Source organism: Gouania willdenowi, chromosome 8 (genome assembly GCF_900634775.1).
Source record: "Gouania willdenowi chromosome 8, fGouWil2.1, whole genome shotgun sequence".
Classification (NCBI taxonomy): domain Eukaryota; kingdom Metazoa; phylum Chordata; class Actinopteri; order Blenniiformes; family Gobiesocidae; genus Gouania; species Gouania willdenowi.
This window is the reverse complement of record NC_041051.1, coordinates 30191450-30218163: the sequence shown is the minus strand read 5'-3', so window position 1 is coordinate 30218163 and position 26714 is coordinate 30191450. Positions and strand designations below refer to the sequence as shown.

The following is a 26714-nucleotide window of genomic DNA, read 5'->3' as shown; positions in this document are numbered from 1 at the left end:
CACTTTAATAAACTCATCTTGGTTCAGGCTTCTTAAAGCTGTTAAATGTGATTTTATTTCTTCCTCTTACAGAATGAAAAAAAAAAGACAACCTGAGTTTGTTTCTCACAGCTTTTATTATGTCTCTAATACTGAAGACAGGCAGGCAGGAATAAAGGTGACGAAAGCCAAACTGTGAAACAAATGCATTTTTACTCTGAATCTAAAGGTAAAAGTGAAGAAACAACACAATATTGTAGGAAAATGATGATTTGACACTTTTATGACCTGTCTTTTAACCTTGTTTTTAATGCGTGACACTTATTTTAAAAACAGCTAACATCCTAATCAACAGTTATAAAACCAAATGTATTAATATTCCTGATCACATCTGTGTGATCTGCTTGGCTTTTAATCAATTCTGCAGCAAATGATTCACTTAGTTCTTAATGAAGGTTAATAAAAATGGTTGAGGTGGTTAAAAGCGTTTTTCTCCCTATCCGACAAAGTAAAAAGATGTGTCGCTAACATGAGCCGCTAACACTAATCAATGACAATGTTTGAACAGAAAATTTCCACTCACCCTTTAAATACAGTTAATTTTTGACGTTAGTGACGTTCGACTTCCTCTTTGTGAGTAATTGATGTTAGATAATTAATATTGTGTTTGTCTACATCAAATCCAAGCACACACGTTGAATCTGTTGATGTGGTAAGCAGCTACTCGCCCTGTCCCTCCTGGGCCTGGAAAAGAAACAAAGCTCATTTAATAACGTTAACCTAAATGTATAACATTATATAGCATGTAGATATGAAGGAAAACATTTTAAATCCTAAAAGAAGAGACACATACAGTAGTTGGGCCTCTGATTTTACACAATCATGGAAAATCGACGGAAATCACCAAAGTTACTTCATGAAACCAAAAAAGATATATGAAGCAGAATATATACTCTACGCTTGCCTACATAAATTGGAAGATCATCACACATTTTTTAAAATACATTCTTTACCATATTTTAATCATTCAACAGACTGTTGCAGGTGGTTGAAAGTGTAGCAAGTCTTTAGCTAGTAGCTACTAGTGGCGCAAGATTATTTTGTATGTATTTGTTGTCATTTTATGTCTTTTTGTATATATTTAGCCTTTTTTTGTGTGTTTTCTGGGCCATTTTGTGTATTTTCTTGTCATTTTGTGTTTGTCTTTTTTTTTTAGATTTTTGGAGTCATTCTGTGTGGTTTTTTGTGCCTGCAGTCCTGTTTTGTATTTTTCATGTAAATTTGTATGTTTTTGTTGTCATTAAATGTGTTTTTGATGTAATTTTATGTGTTTTTGATGTCATTGTGTGTGTGTTGTTGTTATCAGTTTATGTACATGAATGGATGAAATGGATCATACTGGTTTATCTATCACATCCAACAGATGATTGAGACCTGATGCTTCAAACTGTCATTGTCTTTCTCAAACCATTCCTGATCCCTTTTGACACTTTGAGTTTAAACGATATTTGATTAATAAATAACATTATTAAGCTTCAGTGCAGATGATATTGTTTATTCAGCTCTTCACCTCTGAGATACTATAGTGAGTTCATGTGCTCTACCTTGGTTCCAATCTCACGGCTCTTGGCTCTCATCTTGTTGACCTGAGACTCGGCCACGTCCGCTCGCTCTTCGGCTTCTTCCAAATCCTGCTGAGCCTTCCTGAATTTGGCCATGTGCATGTTCGACTGCTCCTCCTGTGGAAACGATTCTCAGTGATCCAGCGCCATGCTGCGTTCCTTCTCATCCAAGATGAGGTCACAGATTTACTCACTGCTTCTTCGGCTTGACGCTTGTAGGCTTTCATTTTGATCTGCAGCTTGTCCACCAGATCCTGCAGTCGGACGTTGTTCTTCTTGTCTTCCTCAGACTGGGAGGGCATGGATAGATTGTTTGAGAAATGCATCGTAGTTTGTAGACAGAAAAGGGAACACGTCATACCTGATATGTCAGCTCTTTGAGTTTACGTTCGTATTTACGAACTCCTTTGATGGATTCAGAGGAACGTTTCTGCTCAGCTTCCAGTTCAGTATCCAACTCCCTCACCTCCAGGGATGAAATTATGACATCAATTTTATTGATTTTTCAGTAACACTTTACTTGAAGTTTTATACATAAAGGCTGACATTACGTTGTCATTATTATGCCATGATTCCTCACTGATCTCCAACAAAACTCCTGTTAAACTCACCCTGGTCTCCAGTTTCTGAAGCTGCTTCTTCCCGCCCTTCATGGCTATGTTTTCCGCCTCGTCCAGGCGGTGCTGCAGGTCCTTAACCGTCACCTCCAGGTTCTTCTTCATCCTCTCCATGTGAGCGCTGGTGTCCTGCTCCTTCCTCAGCTCCTCAGCCATCATGGCAGCCTAGAGATGACACAACAGGATCAGCAGGTGTTTGACTCTAAACTGAACCATAGAGACCTTACATCGGTGATGGCTTTCTTGGCTTTCTCCTCAGCGTTCCTGGCCTCTTGAACAGCTTCCTCTATCTCTCCGTGCAGCTGAGTGACATCCAGATCCAGCTTCTTCTTGGTATTTAGCAGACTGGTGTTCTGTTGAACGGAGAATAGACATGAATCCAAAACGCATCGTGTCTTCTGTGTGAGACGTGTTCACACCTGAGAATGCAGAAGTCCTGCACGCTCGCTGGCGTCCACCAGTTCCTGTTCTGCCATCTTGCGACCGCGCTCCGTCTGCTCCACGGCCACTCGGAGTTCTTCAATCTCGGCCTGCATCAAAGTTGTCCTACGCTCCATCATGGCCACTTGCTCCTTCATGTCATCCTGTCCTCGGTTCGAGTCGTCCATGTGAATTTGGGCATCCTGGAAGTTAACTTTGATTTAGAGATTATCCATATCTACCCAACATACAGAAAAATATTTGGCTTTGGAATATATAGCACTGTGATTGGAGCACAAGAGCAGAAAAAGCCACTAAAACCTTCTTGTTCTTGTTATTTTGAGATCTGACCTTATGTCCATCATTTTTAGTGTGATGTTGTGATACAACTTGCAAGGTCTGCTAAAGCATTCCAAATGCTTTAAAATTTTTGTTTGTAGCATTTACTTGTTTTGTTAAGGTCGCAATGACAAGATAAAATTACAATCTGAGCCCCCCTACAAGTGTTCAATTCTTCCTTTAAAGTACCCAAAGGTAAAAAAAGTACTGGTCACACATGATCTTAAAGATTTATAAATTATGTTTCTGCTATCGCATTAATTATCTATGCAAAGAATAGCAAAGTTGGTCTTTGTCATGGCATTCAAGTGAATTTAAGATGTTTTTGTTTTGTCAATAAAATACTTGTCTTCTTCTGCTTAACTGTGATGGATGAACTGCAGCATAGGAATCGAGGATAAAACTAACCTAATTTTGAATGCAAAGCTAATCCTACTCTCGTGCATTACCTTGAGTTGTCCCTGAACGTTCCTCAGTTGCTTCTGGGCCTCGGCCGCCTGCCGGTTGGCGTGGCTCAGCTGAATCTGCATCTCGTTCAGGTCTCCCTCCATCTTCTTCTTCACCCTCAGAGCATCGTTCCGGCTGCGGACTTCGGCATCCAGCGTAGCTTGCATGGACTCCATCACCCTCTGGTGGTTCTTCTTCATTTGATCAATCTCCTCGTCCTTCTCAGCCACTTTCCGATCGACCTCTGCCTTAATCTGGTTCAGGTCCATTTGCACTCGCAGTATCTTGGACTCCTCTTGCTCCAGAGACGCCTTGAACATCAACAATTGTTAAATTTCAATGTCAAAAATGTGGATTTTCTAACATCATCCAAGCTCATCATGTGTTACCTCAGATTCTTCCAGTGCAGTCTGCATGTCATATTTCTCCGTCTCTACTTGCTTCTTGAACTTCTCTAGCTCATGTATGGTTTTCCCGCTTTCGCCAAGTTGCTCTGTGAGGTCCGATACCTCCTCTGTGTTTTTAAAAGAGTGTGTAAAAGATGAAATTTTAGATAAAGCAGACTTGTTGAATCCTCAAAGTTAAATTTAACTCACGCTGCAGGTTTTTGTTTTCCCTTTTCATGGTCTCCAGATGATCCAAGGCTTCCTCATATGAGTTCTTCAGCTTGAAGAGCTCAGTGCTCAGAGATCGAGACTCTTTCTGAGTTCCTTCCAGCTCAGCCTGAGTCTCCTCATACTTCTGCTTCCACTCGGCTAAAACCTAAACCCGTTCAAACATTAGCTGGGAGTAAATATTGCCCAGATCAAATGAAATGTGTAGTTTTCTAAGGGGTGCACCTTGTCAAAGCTCCTCTGCTTTTTGTCCAGTGTAGCGGCCAAACTGTTGGACTTCTCCACATCAACCATGAGGTCCTCCATTTCATTCTGCAGCCGCTGTTTGGTTTTCTCCAGAGAGGCGCACTTTGAATTCACCGCTTCGATTTGTTCCTCGGCTTCCTGGAGACGCTGGGCCAACCTTTTCCTAAGAGTAAAATCATTTATTTTAATAATGTTGTTGAATGATTGGAGAATGATTGATGTTAACTGTGTGGTAAAGCCTTTGAGGGGTGACCAAGATGGACAGGCAGTTTTTGAAAGGAATTGGGTCTAGTCGGGTAAACGTGCTGACGTTTTGTCTGATCTGGGGTTCAAGGGTCCCTGTACCAGTCAAGTTTACAACATCAATGTATTAATAAATAGAAGAATCTCACATTCACTAAAAAAAAACTACTTTTCTGAAAAATTTGAGGCCATGGTCAACCTGGTTGTATCTTTTTCTGGTAAACACAGTCTGTGTCTGTAGGTGAAGTTTAAATATGGCTGCAACTGTGATGAAACGGGTGTAAATGGTGATCCATTGGAGTTAAAGAGGCACACTGATCAAATTCTAGTGATTCCCTGGAAGAAAATGCGGCCCGAGATATGCATAACAGTTAATGGCAACTGTCTGCTGTTTCCTTCTCCATCGTGAGAGCTGACATAGTCTTACTGAACTCATGTTGAGCCAATCAGAAGGCCGTAATACATCTGGAAATGTCATTCGTTGACGGGTACGTTTCAGGGACAATGAGCTGACAAACAAATAAGTTCACGGTTAAAAATCCTACATCAGTGTTAATTAGATACTAACCACGGAGCCTCACTACCAGCCAGTGAAGGAGAAAACATGACTTTTGACTGAAGCTCTAGTAATAAACAATCTTTTGATAAAGCTGTATTTAAAGCTCAGGGGGTAGAAGGGTCGTATTCTGGTCCAGAGGTTGAGGGTTCGATCCCAGTCTATACTGTCTATGTGTCGAAGGGTCCTTGAGCAAGACACTGAACCCCATGCACCCACTAGCACCTTGCATGGCAGCTCTGTCCCGTTGGAGTGTGAAGGGGTGAATGAGCTGATATTGTAAAGCACTTTGAGACTACTTCATTGTGGGGATAAAGCGCTATATAAATCAAGTCTATTTACAATTTAAAGAACACTATAGGCACTCTTACTACACAATAGCTAGATAAACAGAGTTTCTAAAAAAAACTTTTTGCAGTTTTGTTTAGGTTTTCAAACCAACCTGGACTTGCAGAAGAATCCAGTCAAAGCTCAGTCATAATGATATATCTCGGTTTGGATCTGCTTACATTTAGATTATTCAATGACTCATTTTCTGGTCTTTGTTTTGAATGTAATACAGTCTTGTTCTTGTCAGTAAATCTCAGAGTTTAGTTACTTGGCCTCCTCAAGCTCCTCGGTGCGCTGAATGGCATCAGTCTCATATTTGTTCCTCCACAGAGCCACCTCTGTGTTTGCCTTCGACAAATTGCGCTGCAGCTCAGCTTTAGCCTCCTGCTCCTCCTCGTACTGCTCCCGGAGGAGATCGCAGTCGTGACGGGCTGACTGCAGACTGTGAGCGAGGGCGTTTTTAGCCTGTAGAGGAGGAGACCAGAACAATCTGGGCCTGAATGAACTGCCAATGGCAGGTCTGTCCGTTAGCGTGAGGGTTTGGTACCTTTGTTTCCTCCTCGTTCAGTCGCTTCAGCTCCTCAATCTGCATTGTGAAGCCTTGCTTTCCACGGGTCAGCTGGGATATGAGGCTTTCTCTCTCCTCCATCTGTCGGGAAAACTCAGCTACACCAAGACAAACGAGGATCAGATTTCATTTTGCAACAACGCCTGTAACCTTTACATTAAAAGAGGAAACAGATGTACCGTTCTCAGTTTGGAAACGGGCTTTCTGATTGGTGAGATCTGAGATTTGTCTCATGTGCTCATCATCCTTGGTCTTCAGCTCAATGAGTTGATCTTCAAGAGAGCGACATAGCTTCTCCAGATGGACCTACACATGTACGACCCAGATCAGACCCAAAACACATCCAGACTCCTCCTGCATTCTTTACGGCTGTCACTTTGACGCATAAATTGCGATTATATTAATTGTAGGGGAAATTAACGCACAAAAAAATAAAGCTGCACTCCAAACAGCTAGGAACCTTTAAAGAGTTCCCAGTATACCTATAATACTGATGCACAGAATACACTAGATGGAAAACAAATGCCCAGTTGTGTGCAAATTGTACAAGATAGAGTTTTCTGATCACCGGAGCTCTTCTAGCCTCAACTACCACCTCAATGCTAAACATGTATCAGCTAGCGCGATTATCAGTGGCCAATCCTTTTGCGGGCCTGATCCTTTCAATGCAATGCGTGAAACGCGTCTTCATCCGGTCGACCTATTTTACGGCAGTTCGTGTACTATTTAAAGGGTTAAAAATAATTAGTAATTAATGTTTTGGGTGAATTCCGATTCAATTTGGTTTTTATTTTATTTTCTGTTTGGTTTTTGATTGTCAATGTTGTGTCTTGTGTTTTGGTCTGTTTTTGTATACATTTATATCGTCTTGCTGTGGGTTTTATTATCTGAGGGAGAGAAAAAGCAACAAGTTCGGTGTTCAATAATTGTGTTGCTATTTTATAGCACTACATACAGTATGGACATGATGCTTTATTTCATTTGTATTTTCTATTATTTGGAGATTAACAATAGTACACATCAATATTCCCCCTGATGGTCAAAAATAAAGGTGGCAGCAGCCCTAGGGACTAGTCTCAAATACAGTAGAATGTAAATGGCTACATGTATCTGTTCAAGTCTGTTAAAAACAAAAAATTAGTTTACAAAGTCACTGTTCAATTACTCAATGTTTTTTAAAATCTCTTGACAGCACAAGTATTCTTATACCTTTGTTTTGGCGACTGTCTCCATGTTGCTGGCCACATCGTCGATCTCCATCTTGAGCTCGCTCTTCTCCTTCTCCAGCTTCTGTTTGATCCTCTGGAGGTTGTCGATCTGCTCTCCCAGCTCCGCCATGCTGTCTGCCTGCTTCTTGCGCAGTGCAGCAGTCGTGGCTTCGTGATGCAGCGTGGACTCCTCCAGGTCACGCCGCAGTTTGAGAAACTCCGCCTCGCGTTTCTTGTTCATCTCTATTTGCACTGCAGTGGCTCCCCCCGCCTCCTCCAGCCTCTCGCTGATCTCTTCGATCTCCCGAGCGAGGTCCGAACGCTGCTTCTCGATCTTAGCGCGGACAGCTCGTTCGGCCTCGACCTCCTCCTCTAGTTCTTCAATACGAGCCTGGAAACAAAGGACTGTCGGCTTTAGTCAAAGACTCCATTTGAAATAATTCAGAATGAAAAATGAGTTTCATCACTTGAAGTTCTTTCATCTTCTTCTGCAGCTGGTTGTTGATCAACTGCTCATCGGCGATTTTGCTAACCAGCTGGTTGTTTTCAAACTCTTTCCTGTGAAGACATGAATGATTAAAGACTTCACGGCATCATTGTTGTTAGCTAAAGCCTGATATATGCTTTGCGTCAGGTCAACGGCGTAGCCACAAGTAGCTTTCTACGTTGACGTAGACCCCCAACGTAATCTGAGGTGCCCCTCCCAAAAATTCTGACTAGATGTTGACACGATGCGGAACCCAACCTCATCCCCGGTCTCTGCCTTTTCCAGTCAACACTGCTGTGTTTTAACTGCGGAGCGATACGAGTTGTTTTTACAGTGGATTGAGTCAAAGAGAGAACCGAAATGGACAGAAAGTGCCAGTTTTATTATTTCCTTTCATGGTTGCAGCACACGTGAAGCACCGCCAAAATGGAGTCAATCACAGACAAAAGGTGTGTGTATTGCTACTCTGACTCATCTCTGTACCTACAGTGTGTTTGTGTGTGTGTTTCATTAAACAGCAAACAATGGCCAACATGCTGCGGAGGCTGCCAGAGGAGCAGACATGAAGTCATGTTTAAAGTCTACAACTCCATGCACTTTTATACTTTGTTTGCATGTAGTGTATGGTTATATTGAAGAATAAAGCGCATGTTTTGAAACTGTTGTTTTCATGTTTGTGTCCAACAATACACACATACAGTAGTTACAGTAGGTAGGTCAGTAATATTTCTAAAATAAACTGCATTTTAAGATGTCTAAAAATCATTAAACTTTGTTTACTGTGACCAGCAGATAAACAAGGGCTTTTTAATGCTCCGCTGAAACCACACACACACACACACACACACACACACACACACACACACACACACACACACACACAACCCCCATGGCAGCCAATCGCATAGCGATGCGTTCCCTTGACGCATAAGTACAGTTGTCACATCCATGGCGTAGGTCCTGAAACAGAAGCTTATACCAGGCTTTAGTCATGTGAACCAGCTCACTTCTTCATCTTCTCCTCAGACTGCTGCTTGTCATTCTCCAGGTCCATCAAAGACTCCTGGTCCAGCTTCAGATCTCCTTCCAGCTTCCTCTTCACCCTCTCCAGGTCCATGCGGATCTTCTTCTCTTGCTCCAACGAGCCCTCAAGCTTAGAAATCAAATCACACAAAGTTCATCCAGACATCTTCAGCCACATAGACAGAGGTTGAAAAAGGAAAAATCCAGACTCACGTCGTCCACTTGCTGCTCCAGCTTGGACTTGGCTTTGGTCAGAGAGTTGACTTTGTCTTCCTCTACCTGAAGGTCGTCCAGGGTTTGCTGGTGTGCCTCTTGGAGGGCTTTCTTCTCCTTAGTCAGTTTGACAATGTTTTCATCCTGACCAGCCAGCTCCTCCATGAGGTTTTTAACCTGCAGAGAAATTCACTCTATACCAGTGGTTCCCAAACAGGGGTACAGGAGCACAATGCAGGGACATATTTGGAAAGACAAATATTTAAAAAATAATTGGAAAATGCTTGTAGTTCCTTTTTATGCTTTGTTTTTAGAAAGAAAAAAAAACAGGATTATTTTATGCTGTATTATGCTACATTTTACAAAGGAGACAGTATTTAGTTACTATTGGAGTAATCACATAAAAGTGCATTGTATTTAAAAAAAAAAATACATTTCACTTTAAATTCCACATTAAGTAGAATTTGTAGATTATGCTTTAGGGAACCAGTGTTTGAGACACTGGGTTTGGGAGACCCTGCTGTTCCATGAATATAAAAGCATATAAAATTATGGAGAGGGTACTAATGATATGAAGAGGGGGTACACATGATTTGACAAAAATGCAAAGAGGTATACGGAACCAAAAAGATTGGGAACCACTGCCCTACAAAAGTGGTTCGCAACTGATTCGGCTTCAGATTGCACCAGTTTCCCCTAAAAACAAGGAAAGTTTAAATATAATACATCACCGGCGTCTTAAAGTTCCCACACCTTGTTTTCTGTTGCATGTTTTTCCTTCTCCACTTTTGCCAGCGTGATCTCAAGATCGTCGATGTCCTTCTTCAGCTCGGAGCACTCGTCCTCCAGTTTGCGCTTCTTGGCGGTGAGTTCGGCGTTGATTTCCTCCTCGTCCTCCAACCGCTCGGTCACCTCTTTGAGTTTGGCCTCCAGCTGGATTTTGCTTTTGATCAAGCCTTCACATCGCTCCTCTGCATCGCACAGATTCTCTGAGTCCTGAGAGCAAACAGGAGTCAGTAGCGATCACACCCGGAGGTTGTGAGATGGTTGTTAGCAGGATACTCACAGCTTGGACTTGCAGTTGCAGGTTGTTTTTCTCCTGTAATAGTGAAACCATCTTCTCCTCCAGCTCCTTCCTCTTGGCCTCTGACTTTACCAGATCTTCTTTACACTTGATGAAGTCCTCCTTCATGGTGGCCATCTCCTTCTCGGTCTCTGCGCTCTTCAGGAGAGGCTTGATTTTAAAGAACAGCTTCATCCACGGCCAGTGTTTGACGTTCATGAAGGAGCGCAGGTTGTACTGCAGAATCCACACACAGTCTCTGCAAGACGAACAACGGCAACGTTACGCTTTCTCATGTTACCGTTGTTACAACTGGAGAGAAGATCAAACGACGATTTACACACTTTTGAACAATTAAGTTGGAGAACTCTTTCCTCATAAGGTAACCTCGACACACAGCTTGAGTTTGGGTCACGAGGGAAACCAGCTTTTCATCTCGCATCTCTTCCAGAGTGCCGAGGAGTCCGGCCTTGAAGAAGACCTTTAACCACATGGTCCAATGTTACTGAAGTGAATCTAAGATGTGTTTCCAGCACTAACAAAATAATATAACAGGTAATAACATCGTATTGAGCTTGAACACAAATAACAATATTTGACTTTAGTGTGGGACAGATACCATGAATTACATCAGCTATACATCCATCTTCTATATCTACTTCCTGTATACGCAGGCTTTTGTGGGTCTGCTGGTGCTAATATTGCCAGATACTGTATCTTTACCTGTGTTGATGATGTTAGGTATGGCATAACCATCCCAAGGGGCCACAGCTTTGAAAAAACAACAGCTTTCCAGATCCTCTGCTCACCATATGAAACAAATTTAACTAATAGATAATAGCTGGGTAAATATTACCCATTGTGGGTCCAATATTGAAATGCCAATTTGTTGCTCTTCACAAGGTGTTGATTGATTTTGAAAAATACATAAAAGGACAAAAAAACAAAACAAAATAGGACAACAAAAATATGCTAAATGACCAAAAAAATACATAAATACATTAATACATGATAGGACAGCAAAAATTTACAAAAGAACAACAAAAATACACAGGAGCACAAAAACAATACACGATAGGACAACAAAAATATGTTAAACGACAAAACAAATACACATAAGGACAAGAAAAATACACAAATAGGAAAGAAATCTGAAAAAAACACGAAAGAACAACAATAATACAGAAAAGAACAACAAAAAATACACAATAGGTCAACAAAAACACACTAAATGATTGAATAATACCCAAAGGACCACATAAAAACAAATATACAAAAGAGCAACAATAACGTTCATGTTGGTATGTATGGTCAACAAAAATACAAAAAATGACAAGAGAATGAATAAAATGTGGCCCTTAGACAAAACAATCACATTTTTGTGGTGTACACTGTGATAGACTTATTGTTTTTCATGTACTTTTCTTCTGTGCTATTTATTTGTTTTTAAAACATTTTAGATGTATTTTGACACTGTAGACTTGTTTTATGTACTGCTGCCAGGACACACTTGTAAAAAAGATTATTGATCTCAATGTGGTTCTCCTAAATAAATAAATAAATATATATTTGTCCATCTTAGATCTAGTGCACTGTCACTACAGCACATGCTATATACTCATCTATATTGAATGATGGCATCAGAATGAAATTAGATCCAGATTAAGGAGCAACAGCAACAGCAGCAACGATGTGTTTAATAAATAAAAGATGACTTTGCCACATCTTCTTAATGTTTTAAAAGCACATATGTGCTTCTCTCTGCACTGACAACAGTGTGCAAACACACTATGTGTTCCCGTATAAAAAAAAGCCTTCTGCACACCTTTGTAGAACCAAATCGACACTGAGAGTGGTCGATATCAATGGAGCCGAGGAGCTTCTCAGAGGCTTTCTTCCCATCGATGAACTGTCCCTCTGGGATGACGCTGGCATTTAGGATTTTGTATCTGTTGGAATGAGGAAGGACAGACGTTTAGAAACCATAAGAAAAGTTAATGGATGCCATTTGCCATCTCTGAAGGATGCTGACCTCTGCTTGAAGTCAGCGTACAGAATCCTGCTAGGGAAACCTTTCCTGCAGATCCTGATGCCCTCCAGCACACCGTTACAGCGCAGCTGGTGGATCACCAGATGATTGTCCATGATCCCTGCAGCCAGGTACGAATAACTTCAGTCAAATATGTCCAAGCCAACGTTTGAAAATGGTTTTATCTGCTTAACTTATGTACCCTTCGTTCTTTGGTTATTTTGTCTTCAAACCAAATAAAAATAACAAATGAACGCAGAGGTCATTTTGTTTTACTGACTTAAAACCAAAACAGAAATAAAGAAAAATCAAAAACCAGACAAGCAGCATTTTTCTGTTCTAAAATTAAACCTTGTTCTGTTTGTGTGATATTTGGATATTTAAGGGAAACAAGGACGAGAGCTTCATGTTTTAATCTCACCACACAGAGGGGACCCACAGACGGGGGCGGACTTTCACTCCCTGACTAAAAAAGGAGCAACGCTTAAGTCACATTACTGATGAACTAATGAATTGAAATGTTATTAATACATAAATAATAATTTTTTTAAATGGGTGTTACGTAAAATATGTACATGATATGTGATTAAAGGAACCAGAGGTGGTGTAATGAATCTACTGGCTCTCTTCGTTTTTTGTGATCAACTCCCATGTGTGTTGACGGCTGCCGTTAGTGGCTAGTGGTAATAAAACGTGCCAATGATATATTTTTACTGCCTTCATAAAAGCTGAAATTGTTTTTGCAAAAGTGTCAAATTGTAGAAGTTCTAACGTCTATTGTTCCTCACAGTCATAGTCAGTCACCAGTTTATTTGGATACTATTTGGACCGTAACACTATTGGTTCATATTCACAGATTCGGACTTCCAGCATCAATAACTCTTTAACGAAACGTCTTCGACATGTAAATTATGCCTCTTTGCCATTGGTGCGATGCTATAAGATCAGTTTATCAAATGCAGCAGAGTAAAAGTCCACCCCCCTGTCTGTGGGTCCTCTCTGTGTGGTGAGCTTAAAACATGAAGTTCTTGTCCATAGTTTCCCCGTAAATATCCAAATATCACACAAACAGAAGATTTAATTTTCAAACAGGAAAATGCTGCTTGTCTGTTTACTTTTTTGTTGGTATTTTTGTTTTAGTTTTAAATCAGTAAAACAAAATAACCACACTGTTTATTTTTTATTTTGATTTGGTTATAAAACGGAATAACCAAAGAACGAACTGTACACGGATTCTGCTTACCAGGAGTTTTGACCTCATTGGGAATCAGGCAACGCACAAAGTGAGGGTGTGTGCTCCTCAGGTTGGTCATCAGCTTTCCAAGATTTTCCTGCAAGAGAAACCAAGTATAACACCGAAAGGTACAGAAATGTTTACAAAAACTCACACGAGGAGTCAGGAAGTTATCATCTTTGAGACAGACCAAAGAACTTTAGACTTACACGGAAAACTGCTGACACAGTCTGGAAAGAACCCCCCTTCTTTTTTGCTGCTTTCTTCCCCCCTTTTCCTCCAGAATCACCAGCTCCTTCTATAAGAGAACACGGAGAGATTATCCTTTTTATCAGGGGTGTCAAACTTATTTTAGTTCAGGGGCCAAATATGGATCAGTTTGAAGTGGAAAGCAGAGGTTGGGAATTGAACGACTTCCACATTCGTGCTACATTTAGCTCATAAAAACAACAGAGTGTTCCTGTATCCCAATGGAACCAACAACCTTCCAACGTACCTCCGTCACTTCCAGAAAACGAAGCGTATAAGACACCCAAGAGTTTGGTTGATGACTTCTGATAAAGCCCCACCACCGACTCGTTCAGGGGGTCCTTGTTCTTCTCCAGCCATCCGGTGATGTTGTAGTCCACGGAGCCGGCATAGTGCACCAGCGTGAAGTGGGCCTCGGGTTTGCCTTTGACAACCTTTGGCTTTTGGAAGGCGATGTTCTTCCCGAGGTGCTGGTCGTACAGCTTGTTCTTAAACGAAGTGTCCGAGGATTTGGGGAACATGCACTCCTCTTCCAGAATGGAGAAGATGCCCATTGGCTGTGGGATGCATGAAGAAAAGATGAGAGACATTGTCATGTATTTCTGACATTTGTGCCTTTGGCCTCAAGGTTCTTTGCTAATCTTGCTTTGGTGTAGCTGCAGTCTCCTGCAAATAGACGGTAACCTTGCTGATATGTGTAAGAACTAGACATCATGCCGACAGAACGGGGGTAACCCTTAGTTCAGGGGAAGGCAAGGCCTTTGGAGGTATAAAGACAGAGACCAGGAGAAGGTGGGCATAGCATGGCTGTGACATTGTTCCATCTGCAACCAGCTGGTTGTTGTGCGTAACCTCATCCTTCATACTAAAATAAACTCCTCTGGTGCTGATCTTCAAATCTGCCTCCTTCATCTTTGTCTCGCCTCCTCTCTGTGCAAAACCGTCACAACACTTGGGGGCTCTTCTCAGAATCTAAATACATCTAAATAACAAGGTAAGTGCAGGATTTCCTTCCTAACATTGCAGTTGGAATATGATACCTTACCCATTAAATTATTGACTGGATAAAATAACTCTCGTAAAATCTGAAATGGTGGCATTGTTGAATAATAATGATAAAATTAAAATTAAGGAGAAAAAGCAAATAGGTGATGGCGAGCAGACACTGTCCAAATGTGCGCAGCTCACAATTCATGTTCTCACACCATACGGAGCGACACTGACACAATCTGACTGCTCGCACAATACGTCCATGCACGACACGTCAGAGACTTATTTCCGGAAATGTAATGTAAGAAGAAAAATAACTCTGAAGCGTCGCCATTAAAACAGAAGAAGAAGAACCTGCAAGTGGATAGACACTTGCAATGCTAAGCAAAAAGAGCTTCAAAGAAGAAAAGGCGGCAATGTGTGGGAAGTACGTGGGAAGTACGGTTTGTCAATTTTACAGCGGTCTTACGGTGTTTGCACGTGCAGTGTGAGAGTTTGAGGTAAGCCGTGGCTTGGCACTGCTTCAACAAACATTTCAAACATTTTCTTGCAACCATACGATTTCTGATCGGCAGCTGGTCGTGTGGTGTTAATCGCTTCTCATGACCCGCTGTATGCTACACCATGTATACTACACCATGTATACTACACCATGCATGACACACGATTTAGCCGAGACTCGGCCCGATCCCAAAAATAGACGCACATGTGAAAACTGCTCAAAATGGGCCTAAAATCGCAGTATATGCCCGACTTAAAAGGGGTGAATTTTTAAGATGAAACATTGACTGCAGCTTATTGGACAATAGCCTGTGGGACAGATAAAGACAGGTGCTCGACAAGAAACTGTAACAGTAGGTCCTAATGTGGTGAATTGTGTCTCAGTTAGAGTTTGAGGTATTGATTTTAGAGTGAGATGTCCAGACGGAGGTAGGGTTAGTGACCGCTGCCTTCTTTGGTTCGTATATAACACGTGACATCCCACCTTCTCTATGAGCTCGATGCAGGCTGCCAGGTCCATCCCGAAGTCGATGAACTCCCAGTCGATGCCCTCCTTCTTGTACTCCTCTTGCTCCAGAACAAACATGTGGTGGTTGAAGAACTGTTGCAGTTTCTCGTTGGTGAAGTTGATGCACAGTTGCTCCATACTGTTGTACTGTGAAGAACACGCCATCATCACCATTCATCACCTCTTTAAAAAGCCCTCAACATGTGAACTCACGTCAAATATTTCAAAGCCAGCGATGTCCAACACGCCGATGAAGAACTGCCTGGGCTGTTTGGTGTCCAACATCTCATTGATGCGAATCACCATCCACAAAAACATCTTCTCATACACAGACTTAGCCAGAGCTCCCACTGCATTGGTGACCTGAAGAGAAGTTTAGAACAAGAGGCCCCATGGTTTTACCCTGAAGGCATCACAATCTGTCAACCTACATGTGCACCATCTTCAGTCTGTCACTAATCAATAATCAATTCAACCCAGTGATGAAGAAAGAGAGAAAGGACAGAGAATGGTCTGAAATAAACATCTCACTGAAGACTGATGAGGCCTACTTCATTTTGTGTATCATTGTAGTCGTTTTGTGTGTTTTTTGAGTATTTTTGAGGAATTAAGATCATTTTGTGTATGCTTTCTAATATTTTGTGTGTTATTGTTGTCCTTTTGTGTTCTTGGAGTAGTTTTGTGAATAATTGTTTTTTTGTGTGTTTTTTAGAGATCTTTCTATATCATAGACTATAATTTTCTAATATTTTGTGTATTATTGTTGTTCTTTTGTGTGTTCTTGGAGTAATGTTGTGTATTAATTTAGTGTATTTTGCTGTTTTGTAAATTTTTCTGTCATTTTTGTTGTCATGTGTAATTTTGTCGATGTTTTGTATAATATGTCATATTTTGTGTTTTTTTTCTTGACATTTTGTGTAATTCTGGTCTTATTTGGTGTATTTGTATTGTGGTTTTTCTTTTTTGTGCATTCTTGTCATCTTGTCTGTTTTTGGAGGAATTTCAATGATTCCAGTTGTCTTTTGTGTAATTTTCCGATCATTTTTGTATGTTTTTACAGAGTCCTTTAATGTATTTTTGCTGTTGTTTCTTATTTCTTAGACATTTTTTAAACTATTTCAGTCATATATTATGTATTTTTGTCAATGTTTTGTATAATATGTTGTATTTAGTGAGTGTTTTTTGCAGTATTTATTGCCACTTTTTTTTGTGGTTTTGAATATTTTTCTTTTTTGTGCATACTTGGAGTCATCGTGTTTGTTTTTGGAGGAAATTCGATGAGTTCAGTTGTCTTTTGTGTATGTTTCTGATCATTTTGTATATTTTTACGCAGACATTTTGTTCATTTACTTTGGATTTTGGGTTCCATGAGCATACACACACTGCTGTGTGTGTGTGTGTGTGTGTGTGTGTGCGTGTGTGTGTCCTGTGGGATCTCGTACAGTACCTGCGGCACGGTCTGGCCTTTGGTGACGTATTCATTCCCCACTTTGACTCGAGGGTAGCACAGGCCTTTGAGCAGGTCCGCTGAGTTCAGCCCCATGAGGAAAGCCACTTTATCTGCCACTGAGAGGCCGAAGGCAAACACCAGGATTAGCATCAACAACATTTATATCAACCACTATGAAGCGTGACGTTACACACCCTCGGTGCCGTCGGGCTCCGCCTGCTCCTCCCGCTGCTTCTGCTTGAACTTCATGTTCCCATAATGCAACACGGCACCAGTCAGCTTGTAGATGGAGAGTTTCTCATCGCTGGTGAAGCCGAGGACGTCAGTTGCTGTCTGTTAATGTTGGACAAACATTAAGTCTGTGTGGGAATTCTGATGATTCTGAACCAGGGGGAATTTCCTGCTCAACATGTGGTTCTTCATGTCTTCATTTTAATTAATATTCCCCCAGAAAACCTTTAAAGTGGGAAACTTTTTAACCTATCATCCAAATAAGCTAACTTTTGCCCAATAAAACCCCCTTGTTTCCTTTATTCCCTACATTTTCCCTCTTTTTGTTCCACATCTTTTTCACTATTGTTTGACACATTTTGCCTGTTTAAGCTACCCTTTGCCTAGATCCTCTTTATTTGCCCATTTTTTGGCGATTGGCCCATTTTAGTCACTTTTCAATCTTTTCTTGCTACGTTTTGGCCTTTTTTTCTACATTTTTGTCTTTTTTCACTATTGTTTGCCACATTTTGCCCATTTCATCTACCCTTTGCCATTATACACCACCTGCTTCCTCCTTATTTGCCCATTTCTTGGCCACTATTGACTGTTTTTGACCTAATTTAATAACTTTTTAGTTTTTACTCTTTTCTTGCCACTTTTGGACCATTTTTGGCCACCTGTTGCCATGTCCGCCTCCACTCGCTCGTCAAAAAAAACGTAGCAGACCGGCCCGACCCACTTTGGGTCATCGGTCCAACATCAGGACGATGCCAGATGGCCAGTCCACCCCTGACTCTGAAGCAGGATCAGAGACGGCATTACACTCACGTCCGTGGCCACCAGCTCCTCTTTGTCATCGATGCTGGCGACGGTGATCTGCCCCTGACTTATCATGGGGAAGTCGTACGGATTGGTGGAGATCAGGAGCATCTCTGAAGTCAACAAAAACGGCGTTAAAAGTGAAACGTTTGTGTTTGTCCGTTTTCTTTGGTGTGTGAGTCTCACCTATGAGCTCGGCTTTGTGTCCTGTCATTATCTGATAGAAGATGTGGTAACTCCTCTCTTCAGACAACTGGAAAGTAACTCTTGACTTTTCCAGCAAATCTGCAGATCATCAGGAGAAGTTTTATAAGTATGGGTGAAATGATTCATTCATTAGATAACGTGTCAAACTCAAGCCCCGGGGGCCAAATCTGGCCCTTTAGAGCAGTGGTTCTAAAACTTTTTAGGTTCAAGTCCCTCCTTTCTGTTATTTATGCATCTACCCCCTTTGTCCGACTACAATATTTTGGCTGCATGCTCTGCTCGTAAGGAGTTAATCATGTTAGAGGATCTAGTAAAGCTTTATTTTAACCTTAGGGTTAGGGTTAACAATTACCTTTATGTGCTCGTTTACGCAATACTAGTACCATGTGCTCGCATGTAACTTTTACATGAGCAGGCAATAAAAAAAAAAATATCCGTTGAATTATTATTTTGACTAAAAAAGTTACTGAATCGATTCGGATGGAATCGTCCTAATTTAACCAATTATCGTCCCTGAATTGAATCGTCAACAACGAATTCTGATTTGAATCAAAATGTTGCTAAAACTAATCGTTACACCACTATTCATAAGTTAAAAAAACAAATATCACAAATCATGAGCGTTATTTTAAAGCAGAAAGACAAACTTACAGGTTTCTATGTCAGCAGAAGCCAGTTTTCCTGAGGTTCCGAAGTGAATCCTGATAAATTTACCCTTTAAAGGACAAAAAAAATCATCACAAACTGCATCTTGTGAATTTTTAGAGAAGAAACTAGAAAACACAAGGTGGTGAAATATAATGTCACTCACGAATCTGGAGGAGTTGTCGTTCCTGACGGTCTTTGCGTTTCCAAAGGCCTCCAGCAGAGGATTGGCTGAAATGATTTGATCTTCCAGAGTCCCCTGGAAAACAACTTCATCTTCTTCACCTTCATTTTTCTACTAAATAAAACTAAATGATAAGACGTTACCTGAATTTTCCCTGACGAATGTTCCTTCTTATCGCTGCCACCGGCCACTGCGATTGTCGCAAAGTACTGGATGACACGTTTGGTGTTGACAGTCTTTCCTGCACCAGATTCTCCACTGCATTCATTAGACATCATGTGAAAAACATGTTTTTCCTTAAATGTGACATATGTAGATTTATATTTGTTGAACCTACGTAATCAGGACGGACTGGTTCTCCCGATCTGGAACACAAAGACAGAGCGTTAGCTTCAACGCTATTCAGTACTTACAGCATTTGTCTCAGTCTCATATTGCGTGGCCCCCAAAATCATCACATAAAATTGCTCCAAAAACAGGCAATATTATGGAAAAAATACACCAAAGGAGAACAAAAATACACCAAAATACACTAAAAGTGCACAAGACAACCTCAAAAACACACAATATTACAGAAAAATATATAAAACGACTCATCACAAACAAAATGTCAACAAGAATACACAATATGACTCCATAAACCCACAAAACAACAGCAAAAACACAGAAAATGAACAAGAAATATATATAATGACAACAAAAATACCCCAAAACACTCAAAACAATGACAACAAACCCCCCCAAAAAACGTCACCGAAGATCATTATACAAATATACAAAAATGACAATAACACACAAAAGCCTTTGTTTTTTACTTGTATATTAATGCTTAGATTGATTGATAATGTGGCCCTTGGACTCGACAATCACATTTTTGTGGCCCCGCTGTGATAACAGTTGCTCTGCCTCAACAATGAGCATTTCTGAGCTAAAGTATGTTAGATTAAGCTCAGTTCTGTCTGTATAATTGAAATCTCTCCCTCTTAAAAAAAACAACAACAAAGAATTAGGAATTAGGAATAAACTATTTTTTTTCTGATATTCACATGATGATTCCTAATATGGATGTAAGGGGAATTTATTTACTTATGTAATAAAATGTTTCAGTTAAGAGCAGTGATTCCAAACCACCCCTAAGTCATTTAGCTCCTCCCTGCAGCTCAGAGACCAATCACGTGACGTGTCTCACCTGTGAGCATATTTTGATATGCATTATCAGACACAGAGAAGATGTGGGGCGGAGCCTCCATCCTCTTCTTCCCTCTATAGGCCGACACCACCTGAGGTTCGTAGACCGGAAGCCACTTGTACGGGTTCACAGTGACACAGAAGAGGCCGGAATACGTCTGCACACACATCACAATCACACTTTTATTCACTAGGTTCAGCCTTAACCTCAGACTATATATGATATATAATAATAATCTAAACACCAACACTCCTACAGCATCAGTCAGTATTAGGTCAGCTCTGCTTTCTCTGATTATACCTGCAACGCCTCAAAACAAATACACAAAATGACTCAAAAAAACACACAACTTGACTCATTAAAAAACAACAAAAACACAAAATTACAGAATTAATAAACTAATAACCCTAAACAAACGAGCAAAAACATATACAGTACACAAAATGACTCAAAAACACACAAAAATGAATATTACACTGACATACAACAACAATGACAAAATACACAACATAGATCTGGAAACACATAAAACATAGACTAAAATGTAAAACATGCAAAATGAAAGACAAATACACAAAAGGACATAAAAATACACAAAATTATTGAAATTTGGCGATAAAAACACACAAAATGAGAGTAAAATGTATAAATTGGCAATATGACTCCACAAAACACAACATGAATCTGGAAACACATAAAACATCAACTAAAATACACAAAATGTTTAAAAGAAAAATAAAAGACAAATACACAAATCGACAACAAGAACAAGGAAAATGACTGAAAAATACCAAAATTGTCATCTAAACACATTATTCTAATACTGACATGAACGTTAATAATAAGACACTATGGTATGTGTTCCACAGCACTTTAATGAGTTGTTACAAACTGGTGTGATGTTGTGGGAGTTCCTAGCATTCCCACTAATACAAATATGTAAACATTCTTCTATTTTTACATAATTATTGGCTCGTACTCATCCACATTAGCAGATCTCGATGACCCGCTCTTGGCTATTTGTGGAGGCATTACCGTAAACATTGTAAAACAGAAGTTTTATTAAATTATTCTCAGAGCGTTGCCGGTGGTTCTTACGTAAATCATCCACGCTGCGTAACGCTCTTTGAGGTTGTACAGCACTGAGGCCTCGTTGAGGTGCGTCATCATGACCATGTCTTCAATCTTATCGTACTTGGGGGGGTTCATGGGGTAGCAGTCCTCCTCCTTCACCGTCACCATCTGATCATGTCAGGATCAAATAAATAAATAAATAACAACAGGCACATGAAACAATTCCATGTCTGCAAAGGCTCGTCCTGTGTGTCGCACCGCCTGGTGGGGAATGAAGGTATGACAGGTGGGGCGCGACAAACAGGAGGACGATTTCATTTTCATGCCAATCTTTTTAAATGCCTTTCTTCATTGACAATAAAGATAATAGTAATAATGAGAAAATAAAATGTAGCAGAAATTCACAAATAATTAAATTATTAGACTGCATTAAATATGCGACCGGGAACAAAATGTAACATGGAACTAAAGTGGAAAAATAATTATTTACATCGGCATGTACTTCACATGGAGCAGAACAATAAACAAACTTCCAACAGCTGATTTAAAAAAATAATTTCCTTTTTTTCACAAATTGCAAACAATTTTTCTGTATTTTCTGTATTTTTAACTGCTGCAGGTTCACATTTTTTTTTATGCAGGTGATTAGTTTAATGTAGTTTCTGATTTATTATGAAACATAATGTTACTTGTTTCCTTTTAGTTCAACACATTTGAAAATGTGTTATTTGTCAGGATTATTTTGGGGGACAATGGGTGCAGGTGGGGCTTAAAAGTTCACCTTAGTTCAAAGAGGGGAATACCCAAAAACATTAGAGAACCACTGAGGTAGTAGTCTGTCAGCTTGTGGACTTTGCATGTTCTTCCTGTGTGCACAGGTTTTAGTTGCATATTCCTGTCTTCTCTCTCGCTTAAAAACCAAAAATCTTCATTTTTGTTGTTTTATTTCCAAAATAAAGAAATCCACAAATTATTATTATTATTATTATTTGTATTTTTTATTTTATTTATTTATTTATTTATTTATTTATTTATTTATTTATTAATTATTATTATTATTATTATTATTATTATTATTATTATTATTATTATTATTATTATTATTATTATTATCAAACAGTTTTTTTGTTTTCCATACCCAATAAAAATTTCAAGCTGGGAATCGTCCAAGCAGAAACTTTTAATCGGGTAAAGAAGATGATTGAATACATTTCATTCTTTTAATGTTCATTTTTAATTCTAAAATTCTAGCTGCTAAATTAAAATATGCTCCCTTTTTTCAGTTATTTGTCTCAAAAATGAAATGGAAAATAGGACAGGAGTGGTGAAAACATTTTTTTAAAGTGGTAAAGAAGAAGAAAAGAAGAGAAAAGGCCATTTCTGTGATGATCTCTGTGGATCTGCAACAGGTTCTACAGTAATAAACACAAACCTCTTGGGTTTCGGTGACCTTCACGGTGACTTGGTCTTCTTCTTTCTTCTGGATGACACCCTTGACGTACAGCTCCTTGACGTCGGACACGAAACACGCCGTCCTGGCGTCGAACGGCCGGTTCTGGGCCTCCACTCGCTCCTTCTCAGGTTTGCGTAGAAAGACGGACGCCGGCCCGTACTGGGCCATTTCTGCATCCGAACTCATGTTGATATCTGAAGCTCAAAACACACACAATTTGCCTACAGACCCCGATCTGTCCAGTCGGAGGTCCTTCAGATCCCACAGGTAGAAGAGGATTCTAAGAGTGAGCAACCAGCAGGAGTTCCAAGCTGGTTTTTATCAACACCAACCCAAGCCGATGCTCCTAACTTGGCAAAGTGACACGTGTTAAATGTTAACGAAGCCACATTATCGATTCCTGCTCCGTCCTCAAATACGACGCAGGATCTTTGAGTGATAATTAGAACATGTCAGCGGCAGCAGGCGATGATCCTCCAGCACTATTTTTGCACATCATCAACAACTGTTTCCAGCTGCTTGACACGTTCATGTGTGGGTTTCACTGTTTGTATGAAGGAAACGTCAAGAGGAATGAAGCTGGTTCCCTGTGGCTGAAATTTGCGGTTGACGTCATTTGGAGACATGATTTATTGCTCTGGTTGAATGATGGAGTCCAGTCGAAGCGTGATGATTTTATAAAAAAAAGGATTTATTATAAACTAAATGAAAAAGAGTACGAAAGAAGAAGTGTCCCATCCTGTTGGGAGTAAAGGCGGCCAGGTACTAAGCAGGATGGTTCAAAAGGTCAAGAGGATATTCATGACTAACCAACGGTTTTCACAGTTTAAGCTTTATACAGATATGAGAAAAAGTCTCAACTCTGAAAGAAAGAAAAGGAGGGGGTCACATGCTCCCCACAGTGGAAGTGGAGAAAAGGTTAGCGCCACTTTTATCTGTCCTTAGTGTGCTGGCACTGTCTGTACTTGTTAATCTAACATGACTCAGCTGTTCAAAAGTGCAAAGACATGACAAATTGTACACATCAACACACATTTGATGATATGATGATGAATATAATAATTGCCATAACAGCTGTTTGTGTGCTTTAACTGGGTGTCATCGTGGCCTCAGGAACCATCTGTTCAATCACCTCTAAGGAACCTTGTTGGGATTAACTGGATTAGAGTCAAGAACACAGATGTCGGCACAAAGTCAGAGTCGTCTCTGTGAGCAGGAGTCAAGATGTCAACCATTAACCTAAAACGTTAACATGTAGATTCAAGCAGGGGTGCAAGCAGGGGTGGGCTGGCCATCTGGCATACCGGGCTACAAAAAATAGGAAAAAAATGGACATTTATTTGCAAAAGTATTTAAAGTCTGAAAAAAGTGTCAGAACTTTTTGGGAAGGGGCAAAAGTGGGACAAAGGAAGTTGCAAAATGGCCAAAGGAAATCGGTAAAAAGGGGTTCAAACGTGTCCCCCTTTTAAGATTTTCTGGGGGAATAATAATTAATATTAAGACATAAAGAGTCACATGTTAATAACGGATTCTACATGGTGTCACTGATAATGTTGTCCCAGTCCACCCCAAACACAAGCCAGGGGGTGTTAAACCATAAGAGCCTGTGTCCCACATGGAGTAAAACCAACAGATTAAACATAAAAGAAGTGACAAAAAAAAAAAGTTTAATGTCATCAATACGCAAACAAAAGCAAAGGAAAAGCCAAGTTAGAAGAAAAACTTTGACCAAGGACAGAACTTTCAGATTATTTTATGTCATCCTGTCAGATGATCCTGTGGTCTGAGGTTTGTTAAAGCTGATATCCAGAGTTTCTGAGCAATCTATGTTTATGCTGGTGGTCATTCATATACATTAATGTTTATAAGTCCCTCCTTCGTCCTATGGACCCCTATACAAATGGAAACGATCGCCCAAAGGCTTTGACTTCCTGTAGTGGAGTCTGTCAATCAAAGTGAATGCAGAACTGTGCACGGAAACAAGGCCGCGCGTCACAACAGCCAACAGGTAAATATGAGTTTAGCTCTTACCGGACCCATAGACCTATATCAATGCAACCCGATGCGACCTTGTCATGTTCCGTGGTGCGCGTGCAGAAAAGTAGAGGCGTGGCTTCTGGTAGATTGGCAGACAGTGGGAGGAAGTGGAGCTGTTTAGGGCGGGACATCGAGACGTTTGTCAGAAAATCTGGATATCAGCTTTAAATATGTGGATATGTTTGTTCTGATAATTTGCTCTGAAACAGATCAGGGTCACGGATTGTAAATATTAAATTATATATTAATCTTACAATAAAAACTCTTTGTGTGTGTGTGTGAGGAAAACAGACGACTCCCGACCTGAATTGTGTCGTAGAACGGAATGTTGCCAATCAGGAAGCAGCTGAGCTGACTGAGAAACTTGGATATCTCAAACACGGCGGACCGCTAGTATAAAACATTTTCCCCCGACTTTACCGAGTGGAAGCTCTGACTTCAGGAGGCGTTCCAAGTCACTTTTTTCAAGTAGGAAGTCAGAAAATCCAGATTTCTGAGTTGTTTGGAATGCAGCATTAGATCACGTTTTTCAATCTTGTTTTATCACTTGACATTTTTGTCTTGATTGAGAATATTGGAGCTTACAGTACAATTAAAACTGTTCTATGTCTGATTTTTTTATCTTCACCTGTGGAGTCTTCAACAGAATAAAAAAGTTATCTTCAGACTTCAGAAACATGCAGAGCTTCAGATCGTGACAGAAAGAAAAGAGAAGTGAGCCCAAGATAGAACCATGTGGGACGCCATTAATTAATAGCATTAACTGATATGCATTTTAAGGCTTTTTGGTGATTAATAAAAGCTTCCTTTTTACTATAACTAAATGCACTGCATAATGAACTCCTTTCGTAGGTCAGTGACAAGCAGCCACCTTGAGGAGGATCGTCTGCTTTGTCGACTGTTAGCGAGTTAACACACATATCCATGTCAGGTGCAGCTCTGTGAACATCACAGGCCGGACGTAAAACACATGGAAACACACGCTGCTACTTTTAGACCAAGAGCGAGAGAACGGCTGTAATGTCAGATCACATGGAGTGTGTGAACAGCAGCGAGTGTTTGCTAAAAATGTGCAAATAAAAAGAGAAAGTGATGCTTCGGATGCGAACAAATACTGCAGATAACGTTCTTTAGTGTTCATAAATTAAAAAAGGGGGAAAAGAGGAACATGGGTTGTATATTTCTTTTAGTCATGTGTGTTCTTTTTAGTCCACTTTCCACTAGTGCTGTAGTACCCAAGACCACATTTTGAAGGACTGGTTGAACTTGTGGTTTTTCATTCAGACGAATACATGTTTAAAATAATCTGGACTTGACAGTGGCTTTTAAAGACACAAATAGCAAGAAATTAGTTAAACAAATTTGTCAAGATTCCAGATTTTTGCAAAGAGCCTCAGACACCTTGTTTTTTTTAATCGTTTAATTATTAGAAAAGTAAGATGTAAGAGAGAAAGCTCTCTAACTGTACAACCTTGACATGCTTTTTAAAATGGATTTTTCATGGTCTTGGTTTTTGGGCAAGCCTTGTATTTGGATAGTGTGCATGGCGACTACTATTCCCACATCCTCTTCCTCAACTTCATCTCGTGGAGGTTACCTTCAGTCCCTCCCAGCTGAAAGTCACACATGCCTGGTGGAAATCCGAACCATTCCTTCACAAGGATTTCCATGAACTTTTTTGGGATATAAAACTATTTTTCTTTATGTGACTTTGGACTCAAAATTTGGATTATTTCACAAATCGTGAATATTAAAAATTCTTTACATGAGGCCATTGCAGCTTGTCTCTGTGCCTCATAATGATTTATTGTTGATTAGTTTTCCACTAGTGACACAAAATAATATATGACCCAACAGCAAATTTACTCAAAAAGTTATTACAAAAAAAACATACACAATTACACAAAAGTATTACAAAAACTCCATATAAAATGACAGAGAAATTATGCAAAAATCA

At 40.1% G+C, this 26714-nt stretch overlaps 1 protein-coding gene across 1 annotated transcript; it reads right to left on the bottom strand.

Moving 5' to 3' along the window:
• Positions 1-97: 97 nt before the first annotated feature.
• LOC114468118 (myosin heavy chain, fast skeletal muscle-like) lies at positions 98-22919 on the bottom strand. The gene is made up of 39 exons (XM_028454821.1): positions 22700-22919; positions 21292-21435; positions 20194-20350; positions 19342-19369; positions 19148-19262; positions 18987-19079; positions 18827-18890; positions 18155-18253; positions 17978-18081; positions 17131-17269; positions 16934-17052; positions 15700-15849; positions 15463-15633; positions 13735-14044; positions 13448-13536; positions 13248-13335; positions 12008-12125; positions 11801-11924; positions 10320-10456; positions 9979-10234; positions 9666-9908; positions 8913-9089; positions 8684-8829; positions 7657-7747; positions 7191-7580; positions 6161-6287; positions 5961-6079; positions 5682-5878; positions 4264-4447; positions 4021-4186; positions 3814-3938; positions 3427-3735; positions 2638-2841; positions 2446-2571; positions 2213-2383; positions 1963-2067; positions 1796-1891; positions 1584-1718; positions 98-723 (listed from the first exon to the last, which is right to left on the bottom strand). Exons 1-39 carry the CDS (start codon positions 22904-22906, stop codon positions 700-702), a joined length of 5847 nt encoding a protein of 1948 aa, XP_028310622.1. The 5' UTR covers positions 22907-22919; the 3' UTR covers positions 98-699.
• Positions 22920-26714: the final 3795 nt, after the last annotated feature.

What these genes read in the sequence shown, in the direction of transcription:
- LOC114468118 (XM_028454821.1), bottom strand. Translation starts at nt 22,906, where the DNA reads ATGAGTTCGGATGCAGAAATGGCCCAGTACGGGCCGGCGTCCGTCTTT. An exon ending in TACGCTGACTTCAAGCAGAG is followed by an intron (nt 11,925 to 12,007) that starts GTCAGCATCCTT and finishes TCATTCCAACAG; the next exon opens with ATACAAAATCCTAAATGCCA. An exon ending in AGACAGTCGCCAAAACAAAG is followed by an intron (nt 6,288 to 7,190) that starts GTATAAGAATAC and finishes GTACATGTGTAG; the next exon opens with GTCCATCTGGAGAAGCTATG.